The sequence below is a fragment of the Belonocnema kinseyi genome, chromosome 4 (assembly GCF_010883055.1).
Source record: "Belonocnema kinseyi isolate 2016_QV_RU_SX_M_011 chromosome 4, B_treatae_v1, whole genome shotgun sequence".
Classification (NCBI taxonomy): Eukaryota; Metazoa; Arthropoda; class Insecta; order Hymenoptera; family Cynipidae; genus Belonocnema; species Belonocnema kinseyi.
This window is the reverse complement of record NC_046660.1, coordinates 51,607,746-51,620,920: the sequence shown is the minus strand read 5'-3', so window position 1 is coordinate 51,620,920 and position 13,175 is coordinate 51,607,746. Positions and strand designations below refer to the sequence as shown.

The following is a 13,175-nucleotide window of genomic DNA, read 5'->3' as shown; positions in this document are numbered from 1 at the left end:
ACATGCCATAAAATATTTCAAATCATTTGCAATCCCTTCAAATTATTGAAATAAATTTTTAAATCCTTGGAATATTTAAAAATATCCTAAAATCTTTGAAATTTTTCAAGCTTTTTGGAAAGAACTTTCAATATTAGAAAGTCTTTGGAATCCTAAGAAATTCCTTAATTCTTGTAAATAAATTCTATGAAATCCACTAAAATATTATAAAATCCCATAAAATTATAGAAAATTTCATACTTCTTTGAAAATCACTACAATATGTCAAATCCTTTGAAATCCCTTTAAATTTTTTAATTTATTGAAAAATTCCCTGAAATCTTTTTAAATTCCCTAAAATATTTCAAATCCTTTCAATACTTCGGAAGTCCCTTGAAATTTTTTTAAGCTAGTTGAAACACTTAGGAATATTTTTAAATACCATGAAATACTTAAAATCTTTTAAAATCCATTGAACTGATTGAAATTAATCAAGATTCTTTGGAATAAATTTAAAATACCCTAAATTATTTCAAACTTCTTAAAATCTTTTTAAATCCTTTGAATCTCTATAAATCTATTTAAAGTTTCTTAAAATTTTTTTAAATATCCTAAAATATTATAAAATCCCATTAAATGACATGAAGTCTGATATTTTCTGAAAGCCTCTAAACCTTATTAAAATATCTTGAGATCTTATAAAATCCCTTAAAATCTTTGGAAACCCTTTGAAAGTTTTGTAATCTCTTGAAAAAACTTTGTAATTTGTTAAAACAGCTTAAAAAATTTCAAATCCTTTAAATCTCTTCAAATTATTGAAATTAATCAAAACTCCTTGGAATATGTTGAAATACCCTAAAATATGTTAAATACTTTATAATCATTTTAAATAATTTAAATCTATTAAAATTGCCCCAAATATATTTCAAATTATTTAAAACATTTTGAAATCCTTTCAAATGATTGAAATCAACTCCAAATTCTTTGGAATCTTTAAAAATATCTTAAAATCTTTCATATTCTTTTGAATATTCCTTGAATTTTCTAATATCCTGAAAAATTGATTGAAATACCTCAAGAGCTTTCAAACTCCTTCAAAATCACTTGAAATTGTTTAAATCTCGTTGAATATTTTAAAATAACCTACAATATTCCAAACACTTAAAAATCTTTTGAAATCTCGGCAAATTCTATAAAAGTATTGAAATTTTCTTTCAATTTTGAAAAATACCCTAAAATCTTTTCAATTCTTAATTATATATTTGAAAATACTGTTAAATTTCCAAAAAGACCGGAAAATTTATTAAAATAACTTGAGAGCTTTTAAAATACGTTGACATTTTTCAAATCTCTTGAAAATGCAAAAAATTCCAAAATTCATTAATTTTGAAACACATACTTAAATTTTTCACTAGAGAATATCAATTTTTTACAAAAAAATAGACTTGCTAAACTTTTAGCAAAAAAATTTTTTTAATGGATTTTCAACAAAATATGTAGTCCAATTTTCCAGCAGTGATAATTTTTCAAATAAAATTATGAATCTTTAACTGGAATAGTTAAATTTTCAACCAAAAAATTAATTTTTAAACAAGAAGATTAATTTTCTATCGAAAAATACATGCATTTTCAACGAAATAGTACAATTTTTAATTAAAGAAGACAAATTATCAAACCAAATAGTTGAATTTTGAACTATAAAATTAATAATTTTCAACCGAAAATGGAATAGTAACATTTATATTTTAAAAAATTAATTGTAAACCAACCATGAGAGTTTTCGACAAAAACAATGAATCTTTAACGGAAATATTTGAATTTTCAAAAAAAAAATAATACAAATTACTAAAAAAGATAAATTGTCATCCAAAACTTAAATAACTTAATTTTAAGTTTAAAAAAGTAATGTTGAAACCAACAAATACATTTTCAACTTGAGCCGTTAATTTGTCAACCTAAAATTGAATAATTAAGTTTTTAGTCAAGAAATTAATGTTAAACCAAAAAAATAAATGTTTAACTAAAATTTCGGAAAATTCAATTGGGATAATAGTTACGTTTACAGTAAAAAATTTAATTAACAGAAAAAAAGAATTTTCAACCAAGAAGAGTAACCTGCAAAGAAAAAGATAATTTCCGATCACAAAAATGGATTTTTAACAAAATATGTGGATTTTCAACAAAATAGTCAAATTTCTAATTAAAAAAGTGTAATCTTCATTCAAATTATTGAATTTTAAACAAGTTAAGATCAATTATCAACTGAAATGGACATTCAATTAAATTTTCCAATGAAATGATGAATCTTTAACTGGAAAATTTAAATTTTATACAAAAAAAAAGAATTTTCAACTATTACGAGTACTTTTACACAAAAAAGCGAATTTTTGCAAAGTATTAGATACATTTTCAAACAACTAGTTTAATTTCTGAATAAAAAATATCAATTTTCAATCAAATAGTTGAATTTTAATTAAAAAAAGATACGTCTTCAACCAAAAATGGAATGGTTAATTTTTTTGTTGAAAATTTTATTCTTAAAACAAGAAAAATGGATTTTCAGCAAAACAGTTAAATTTTCGACTGGAGCAGTAGCATTTTTCGTTACAAAAATTTATTTTCAACGAAGCAGTTCCATTTTTAATCAGAGATAAATTTTCAATTAAAATTATGAATCTACAACCAACAAATAAATTTTTAACAAAAGAGTTGAATTTTTAAGCAAGTAGTTGAATTTTTAACTAAAAAAAAAAAGAATTAGAAACGAGTAATGTAAAAAAATTTATTATAAGTCAGAAATATTTCTTCTGTATATACCACTCCTAATCTATAAAATAACTGGAAAATTTGGAAGAGGGAACTTTCAAATTGTGACGAATTCTGACTTAGAAGAGGGATTTTTAAAATTACTTTTTTTTCTCAATCCGAATAATGATTCTTTAAAAAAATTCCCGTCCCATGTAAAAAATTCCCTGTGCCAAGTGAATTTATATTTCTTTACCAGAACTCCCTTTTTTAAAATGAAATCTATAATTATTTTATAAAATTCCCTGTTCTTAGATAAATGAGGACTAAGCGAATAAAACTTAATAAATCCATTTTTTCAAGAAAAAAAAATTGAAAAAATGATTGCTCCTATGTCTGGAATATCAGGGTGGCCTTTTTAATCAACGAAATAAATTCCCGGTTTTTTCCCGGTTCGCAAACATTTTTCACGGTCAATGAAATTAAGCAAATGGAACTACAAAGCTAACAAATTTTCCACTTGAGTTAATAAAAACTCAGCTTTAAATGAAAGTACTCAAACTGAGACTGTTAAATTTTGAACTTTTAAAATTGAAATTTAAAAGTTTTTCATTAAAAAATTTTGTATCAAATGCTCAGTAATATAAGCGTTTAAAAATTAAAGGTAGTAACACTTTTCAATATAAAAATATATAAATCCGCGTTATCATTTGCAATGCTCTAAATTAAAAAATCAATCAATGAACTTTAAAATTTTCAAAATTATATAATTTTAAGGAATTTTAAGCTAGAAGATTAGAAAAAAGATTAGAAAATCAATTTTCTTTTTAAATAGTTTAAAAATCCTTGGAAAGCTTCAAAATTTTATTTTAAAATCTTGAGAAATCTAGAAGTTGTTTTAAATTTGTTTTAAATTTAAAATTATTTGGGAAATTTTTTCAGAACTTCTGAATATCTGTCAAAATGAATTAAATTTTTTCTACAATTTTCAGAAAATTCTGCAAATTTTAGATTTTTTTTACAATTTGCATGTATAAATAACAATTGAATATGTATTGTTTGCAGGAGAAATTTGAGTAATTTTAAGAGATGTGTAGAAGTTTCGAAAAGATTCAAACCTAATGTAAAACTTGAAATGATAGTTTAATATAAAACAAAATGTAGATTCTCGCAGATTTTAAACAAAAAATTCGATTCTTTTCAAGAATTGTGAAAGGCTTCCAAAGAATAAAAACATTTTTCTTAAGATTCATAGGAAAATTAAAAATAACTTTTTATTTTGAAAAATTATTTTAAGAGAATATTTAAAAAGTTTTTCAAGGATTTAAACAAAATTTTCAAAAAAGATTTTAAGAAAACTTTCTAAAATTTTCATGATAATTTTTTATCTTTTTGAAACACCTAAATATCTCTTAAAAATACTCAAAGGTTTTCTAAAAATGTTAATTTGTAAATTATACATCAAAATTTTAAAATTTCACTTACAAATTAATCATTTTTCCATAAAAAATTAAAGTTACACGAAAAATGATATATGTAATTTGATCAAAAAATGGAATAGTAAAAAAAAAGAATAATAATTTTTAAAAAAAGAATTAATATTCTACTATAAATATGTATCTTCAATTTAAAAAAATGAATTTTGAAACAAATAACTGAACTTCCAACTAAAAAGAATTATTTTCTACCAAAAAGATGAATTTTTAAAGAAAAAATATAAATCATCAACCAAAAATGGACTAATTAAAGTTTCAGTTTAAAAACTTAATAACGAAGAAAAAAAATCATTTTTTTAACAAAATAGTTGGATTTTCGAATAAAAAGCTGAATATTCAACAAAATTCATGAATTTTCGACGAAAAGACATTTGTTTAATGACATTTGTTTAAAGTACAGATGAATTAAAAAAATGTATTTATCAAAAATTTTCAACATTAAAGGATTTTATTTTTTATTTGTTCAAGTATTTAAGAAAGCATTTAAAAATACAAATTTTTAATGGAAAATTTTTTAAAGTAACAAAATTTTAAATTACGCATTGTACGCTAAATAATAGCATAATTGAAAAAAACAACAATTCAACCTGAATATCATCAATTCGAACACACACAAGTCAGCGGAAAAAAAATCTTACAGATCAAAAAATAGCAAAAGATTTTTCTAATGATGGAAAATAATAAAAATTTAAATAATCAATTATAATTTAATTAGAGTAAACTGAGATTCTGAATTTTCTAAATTGGCAAAAATGATTAAAATAATGAAAACTTGAATTTGTATGCGATCAAAAGTAGTTTGCCGAAAAAAAACTCAATCTTCAATTACAAAAAAGAAGCATTAAAAAAAAAACCACTAGCTTTCACCAGTAAAATTGTCTTTGTATTATACGATTAAAATATTACATTAAACAATGCATTTTTGTAGACTTGTATATTTTAATCCCTGCCTTTTTCAAAAATAAACAAATTAATTCCCAGACTTTTTCCTGATTTCCAAGTACCAGGTAATTAGTACCGAGTATTTATATACATATAACTGAGATAGTCAAAATTTGTTTTATTTGAGTTACATACCGAATTAGCAATTTTTCTTAAAAGCGCGCTGAGACCGACAGCTTCCTCAAGTTCCTGTTTTTCCTTCTCGCGCTTTTCAGCCTCTTTCTTTTCCTCTTCCTCTTTCGTTCCTGTTTTGGTAATGACGATAGTTTGTCCAGGTCCGTCTGACTTGAACTCTAGATTGACTTTTTTGGGCCACCTTCTTCTTGATTCTTGGTGCACAAGTCGTCTGATGAATCCATTACATCTGTCCACCGAAAGTTCTTCTGCCTCTGAATTGATAAATTCCTCAATTTTCGAACTGGAAATCAAAAGTGCATAAAAAATTCCCAGTTCGCAAAAATTTTTCACGATCAATGAAATTACAGAACTTCGAACTTTTAACAAAGGCATGCAATTTTCAAACCAAAAATATGAATCTTCAATTCAGTAAGACTAAAATTTCCATCATATTGTTGAATTTCCAAGCCAAAAAGACGAATCTACAACAAAATATTTTAATTTTCAAAAAAAAAGTTTCAACGAAACAGATGAATTTTTACAAAAAACGAAAAAATTCATCCGAAATATTGAATTTTTAAGCAAATAGGCAATAGACGATTAAAATTTTTGTGATAAACTGAACACTTCTTAAATTAAAAGGTAAATTATTTTCATTTAAAATAGTTTCAAATCCTCAAAAAACTTCTAAATTTTATTTCAAAATCTTGAAACATCTACATTTTGTTTTATATTTATTTCGATTTTAAATTATTTAAATGTTTTCAGAACCTGTAAACATCTTTTAAAATGATTCTTTAAATCCTTCAAAATTAAAAATATTTCATTAAAATCTTCCAAATTTTGCTAAATAGTCATTTCACAATTTTCGTAGGAATCTTAATAATTTTTTTTATTGTTTTGAGGCCTTTCACAATTTTTAAGAAGCCGCTAAATTTTTTGCTCGAAATCTACAAGAATCTATATTTTCTTTTAAATTAGTCCGTGGGCTATCTGCACAAAAATTTTGGAACAATTAGCCAGATTTTGAATCTTTTGAGACCTTTTAAATATCTCTTTAAGTTACTCGAATTTTTTTAGAATTTATAAGTTTCTATATATTATATTAAAAATCAAAATTCAACAATTTTATTTGTAAATTAATTTTTTTCAACCAGAACAATTTAAATTGTAAAATTCAAAGTTCAGTTTTTTGTTTAGTTTTCAATATTTGATTTGTAACTATACTGATTTTACGTGATCAATCAAATATTTCTAAACATGAGGCAATTGTTACTATTCTTATTTAAAAAATTGAAAATTATTAATTTTAAAATTTAGACTAAAACAGAGAGACTAAAACAATATTTTTAATTTAATAAAAGCCTTTAATTATGAATATCTTATTTTGAATTTATTTTCAAATTGAAAATAGTTTAAATTAAATATTTTTAAATATTTTTTTCTTGATTTCTTGACAATTGAATATTTTTTTTGTAGATTTCGTGTAGAAAATTTAGAAATTTGACAGAAAATTCAACTATTTAGATGAAAATTCAACAGTTCTGCAGAAATTTTTTTTTCATCGAACTCACTGTTTACAAACTGAAATTAAAATTCTTTCTAGTTAAGATATTAACCACTACATTTTTCGTTGGGTCGAAATTTCATTCTGAGTTGAAAACATGCTATTATATTTTTTATTGACAGCTTACTTATTTGGTTAAAAATTTACTTGATTTGTTGAAAATTCAACAAATTTCTTAAATTTATCCATTTTGGTTGAAAAATCAACTTTCTTGAGCAAAAATTCATCTTTTTGCGTTGAAAATTTCACAGTTTTGGTTCAAAATTCAATAGTTTGTTCAAAAATGTACTTTTTGGTAAAACTTCATATTATTAGGCTTGAAAATTCAATTATTTGGCTGAATATTAACTTTTCTGTTGAAAAATCCTAATTTCTGGTTAAAAATAAACTGTTGCGTAGAAAATTTGTCTTTCTGACTTTAAAATCCAATGATTTGGTTTAATTTTCTTTTTATTTCTTGACTGAAAAATCTTTTTTAGTTGAAAATTCAATTATTTTTTGACAATTCGCCTTAAACATTCAAAATTTTTGTTTCCATTTTTTATTCTTTCATCACTGAAAAATCTTCATTGGTTTATATTCTTCTATTTTGCTGAAAATTCGCCTTTTTGCTTACAAAATTCAAAATTTCGGATGAATTTTTCCGGGGGGTTTTTTTTTTTGTAAAAATTCATCTGTTTCGTTGAAACTTTTTTTTAAAATTAAAATATTTTGTTGTAGATTCGTCTTTTTGGCTTGGAAATTCAACAATATGATGGAAATTTTTAGTCTTACTGAATTGAAAAATATTTAATTGAAAATTCATATTTTCGGTTTAAAAATTGCATGCCTCTGGTTAAAAATTTATATTTTCGGGCAGAAAATTAAACAATTTGACAGAAAATTCAACAGTTCTGCAGAAATTATTTTTCATCGAATTCACTGTTTACGAAATGAAATTAAAATCTTCTTTAGTTGAGATATTAATTACTACATTTTTCATTGAGTCGAAATTTCATTCTTAGTTGAAAACTGCAATTATATTTTTGATTGACAGCTTAATTAATTGGTTAAAAATTTACTCAATTTGTTGAAAATTCAACAAATTTGTTAAACTTATCCCTTTTGCTTCAAGAATCAACTTTCTTGTAAAAAATTCATTTTTCCGTTGAAAATTTTACAGTTTTGGTTCAAAATTGAATTATTTGGTTAAAAATGAACTTTTTTGTTAAAACTTCATATTAGTATGTTGAAAATTAAACTTTTTTGATAGAAAAATTATCTTTTTGGCTTGAAAATTCAATTATTTCGTTGAATATTAACTTTTCTGTTAAAAATTCATAATTTCTGTTTAGAAATAAACTATTTCGAAGAAAATTTGTCTTTCTGTCTTTAAAATCAAACAATTAGATTGAAATTTTTTTTATTTCTTAACTGAAAAAACTTTTTTGGTTAAAAATTGAATTATTTTGTTTTCATTTATTAGTCTTTCTTTACTGAAAAATCTTTATTGGTTTAAATTCAACTATTTTGCTGAAAATTAGCATTTTTGCTTGAAAATTCAACAATTTGGTTTAATTTTCGTTTTTTTATTACAAATTCATCTATTTTGCTAAAAGTACCTCTTTTTATTTTGAAAATTGAAATATTTTGTTGCACATTCGTCTTTTTGGCTCAAAAATTTAATCCCTCTTGGTTGAAAATATATATTTACGGGCAAAAAATTTAACAAAATTATTATGTAGAAAATTCGTCCTTTTGGATGAAAAAATTAACAATTTGACAGAAAATTCAACCATTTGAATAAAAATTTAACAGTTCTGTAGATTTTTCTTTTTTTTTCAAATTCACTGTTTACAAAATTAAATTAAAATCCTTTTCAGTTGAGATATTAACTACTACATTTTTCGTTGAGTCGAAAATTTATTCTTAGTTGGAAATATGCTTTATATTTTTGATTTCACATTTTTTGTTCAAAATTCAATTATTTGATTAAAAATTAACTTTTTTATTTAAAACTTCATATTATTAGGTTGAAAATTAAACTTTTTTATAGAAACATTGTCTTTTTGGCTTGAGAATTCTATTATTTGGTTGAATATTAACTTTTCTATTGAAAATTCATAATTTCCGGTTAAAAATAAACTTTTTTTGTAGAAAATGTGTCTTTCTTACTTTAAAACCAAACAATTTGGTTGCAATTTTTTTTATTTCTTTACTGAAAAATCTTTTTTGGTTGAAAATTGAATTTTTTTGTTAAAAATTCGTCTTTTCGTCTTGAACATTGAACCATTTGTTTTCATTATTAAGTCTTTCTTCACTGAAAAATCTTTATTGGTTTAAATCCCTTATGGCTGAAAATGTTGAAAATTCATATTTTCGAGCAGAAAATTAAAAACTCTTTTGCTGAAAACTCGACCTTTTATATGGAAAATTTAACAATTTGGTTGCAATCTTTTTTCATTGAGACATTAATTATTAGATTTTTCGTTGAGAATTTATTTTTTAGGTAGAAAATTCAACTAGTTGGTTAAAAATTAAGTTTTTTGTTGGTTTAACATTACATTTTCTATTAAAAAATTCATAACTTATGATTAAAACTTCACCTGTTTTGAGAAAAATTCTTATTTTTGGCTTGAAAATTTAAAAAATCGGTTAAAATTTACTTTCTTTCCGGATTGAAAAATCTTTTTAGGCATACAATTTAATTATCAGGTGAAAATTTTATTTGCTTTTTTGAAAATTGAACAATTATGTTAAGATCATCCTTTTGGGTTGACAAAAAAAAAACGAATTTTTAAAAATTAAAAATTCAACAAACCGGTCGAAATTTTTTAATTTCTTGAAGAATAATAATTTTTTGAATCTATTTTGTGGAAAATTCGTCTTTTCAGATTGAAAAATTAACCTTTTTGTTGGGAATTTTTTTTCTTTCTTGACTGAAAAATCTTTCTAGTTTAAAATTTAACCGCTTTGTTGAAAATTCGTCTTTTTTATATAGAAAATAATTATTCTTTGTTAAAATTCAACTATTTGGTTCAAAATTCATATGCCTTGTTGAAAATTCATCATTTTTATGTTTAAAATTTTGCTATTTGGTTAAAAATTCAACTATTTTGTTCAAAATTTATATTTTTTGCTTGAAAATTGAAACGAATTTATTGAAAATTCGTGTTTTTCTTTTGAAAACACGTCTTTTTGGCTTCTCGACTGAAAAATCTGTTTCGGTTTAAAGTTCATCTTTTTGATTGAACATTCATCTTTTTATTTAAACTTTCGTCCTTTTTTACTAGAAAATTCAACAATTTGGTTGAAAATTTGTTTCTTTCTTGACTGAAAAATATTTTTCGGTTGAAAATTGAACTATTTTGTTCAAAATTTGTCTTTAGTTTGAAAATTGTTTTTTTCTTAATTGGAAAGTTAACAATTTGGTTAATAATATTTTCTTTCTTGACTAAAAAATCTTTTTGGCTCGAAAATTAAACTATTTCATGAAAAAACTTTCATTTATGTTTAATTCAACTGTATATGAATTCAGATTAAAATCTTTTTTATTAAAATATTAACTATTACATTTTTCGTTAAGAATTTTTTTTTTTTAATAAATCACTTTCTCTAATGTTGAACTACTTTGTCAAATATTAATTTTTTGTTTAAAGATTCATTATTTTAATTAAAATTTTATCGCTTTGTTTAAAAAATCAACTATTAGATTAATAATTAAAATTTTCGGGCAGAAAATTAATTCAATGTTTTGTAGAAAATTCGTCTGATTTAATTAAATTTAATATTTTTACTTGAAATATAAGGGATTTGAAGAGTTTTAATTTGACTTTAATATTAGTACCTAAATTTGTTTATTCCATAAAATTGGCCTTGTTTTACCAGAATTTATTCATCTTTCGGATTTAATTTATATTGTCCTGAATTTATATTTATGCTTTTTAAATGTGGATCGAAAACGAATAAAAAAGGGCAAAATTGTCTTCCTATTTAAGATGAAAAAATGTAGAGAAAAGGGGGATTGGTAAAAAAGGTCCTGAGAGTAGAAAAAATAAATTTCTTACCAAATTTCTTCTATTTGGGGTTTATCGTGATCAGGAATAGGAACTATATCAAGCCCTTCCTCCCTGATTCTCTGTCTCTCTTCCAGCTTTTTTTGCAATTTTTCCTCCTCATTCTTGGTCATATAAGGAATGCCATGATTGAAGAGTTTATTAAAATCAAAGCCTTGATTTGCTAGGAAAGCAATACTGGAAGCTTGGCAAACAAATCTACAATCGAAAGCTCCACGATTAAGAGGTCGTGGAAAAACGTAGAAGTTGTATGACTGTTGATTATACCTGCAAAAAAATTTCAATTATTACTCAAAATTAAAAAAAAAATATTTCGCAAAAGTAGGGAATAAAAAAATAAAGAAAAACTAATGTTTTTTTCAATATTTCGAAACAAAAATATTTAGAGATAAAGTTTTTTTTATGGACGATATAAAACTCTTGTGAGTTAATTTTTTTTTATTTCAAAAAGTTTTAAATTTGTCATAAAAACTAAAGATGTTAACATTTTTTCTTTAATATGAAACGCATGCGAAATATTTATCCCTTAATTACGAATAATTTCCTGTATTCAATGAAACTAATTATTTTTGCTAAATAACCATTTTTTTAATGAATAACATTACTCAATGAAACCCAGTAAAAGATTGAATTGCGAAAAATAGATTTTTTAAATAAAAAATGCATCTAAATATATTTAAATATCAAAAAAAAAATTAAACGGATTTAAGGCGAAGTATTATACTTCTGTATAGTATGAATTTAAAAACCGAAATGTCTGTAACATGGCTTCATTGGAAGATTATTCACTAAAAGAATTAATTATTAAAAAATATTTGAATGGAATACTTGAAATTTTTAACCAAAAAGAAAAAATTTTAAGCAAGGAGATTAAATTTCAAAGCAAAACATCATGTTCTACAAAAAAATTTATATTTTTGTTTAAATACGTGAATTTTAAACTAAACAATTGAATTTTCAATAAAAAGAGGCAATTTTTTTTAGCCAAATTGTCGAGTATTGAAAACAAAGTATTACTATTCTACAAAAAAGATTTTTTGAAAGATACATTAATTTTTCAACCAAATACTTCAATTTTTAACTAAAAAATATCATTTTACAACAACAACAAAAATATTTAAATTTCCATTTGGAGAAATTAATTTACAACCAAACTGATGAATTTTCAACTAAAATGATGAATTTTTAACTAGAATAATTGAATTTTTAATTAAAAAATGAGTTTTAAAGTAAAACAATGAATCTTCAAATAAAATAGTTAAACTTCCAACGAATTCGAAGAATTTTGAAATGAAAGATAATTTTTCAACAAAAAATTGAATAATTACATTTTCAGTAAAAAAAAATGTTTAACCAAGCAAATGAATTTTTCACTAAAATTATGAAATATTCAACTGGAATAGTATTTTCACTTTAAGTTAAAGAAAAAAAATGATTTTCTACAAAAAAAAGAAATATATTTTCAATAAAATAGCTTATTTTTTAAACAAAGAAATGAATTTTTAATATAAATGATGAATCTTCAATAAAAAAATTCATTTTGATGAAAAGAGTTTATTTTCAACCAAATAAATTTATTTATACCATAAAAGATGAATTTTGATTAAACTTAATTTAATTTTTTTTAACTGAGAATTTGATCCTGCCACTTTGGGTGGAAAATTGACATTTATATTTCAAAATTTAACAAGTTGGATGTATATTTGTCTTTTTTTTATCGAAAACTAATTTATTTCGTTCAAAATTCACGTAATTATTTTTAGAAACCTACTTTTTTGGTAGGAAATCGACTTTTTAGAATGAAAATTTATCTTTTATGTTATAAATAAATTCGCTTGGTTGAAAAATAAACTCTTTCATCAAAATTAATTTTTTATTCAAGATTCATCATTTATATTCAAAATTCATTTCTCTGCTTAAAAAATGAGCTACTTTATTGAAAATTGTTTTTTTTTTTTGTAGAAATAATTTATTTCTTCAACTTAAAATAAAAATACTGTTCCAGTTGAATATTTCCTAATTTTAGTGAAAAATTCATTGGTTTGTTTAAACATTCTTTTTTTTACAGAAAATGTAATTATTCAATTTTTGGTTGAAAAATTATCTTTTTTATTTCAAAATTAGTCGAATTCGTTGAAAGTTGAACTATTTCATTTGAAGATTAATTGTTTTAGTTTTAAACTATTTTTTATTTAAAATTTATTTATTCTGGTTGACGAAATCATCATTTTAAGTTGAAGATTCATCAGTTTGGTTGCAAATTTATTTCTCCAA

General features: G+C 22.6%; 1 protein-coding gene across 2 annotated transcripts in view; it reads right to left on the bottom strand.

The window, feature by feature from the left end:
- Nucleotides 1–13,175, bottom strand: part of LOC117171889 (poly(A)-specific ribonuclease PARN-like) — a 74,738-nt gene that overhangs the window by 52,288 nt on the left and 9,275 nt on the right. For both annotated transcript variants that reach the window (XM_033359536.1, XM_033359535.1), the window contains exons 3-4: nucleotides 10,893–11,168; nucleotides 5,298–5,580 (exon numbers count right to left, since the gene is read on the bottom strand). In XM_033359536.1, the coding sequence (XP_033215427.1) occupies nucleotides 5,298–5,580; nucleotides 10,893–11,168 (559 nt within the window). The remainder of the gene's footprint in view (nucleotides 1–5,297; nucleotides 5,581–10,892; nucleotides 11,169–13,175) is intronic.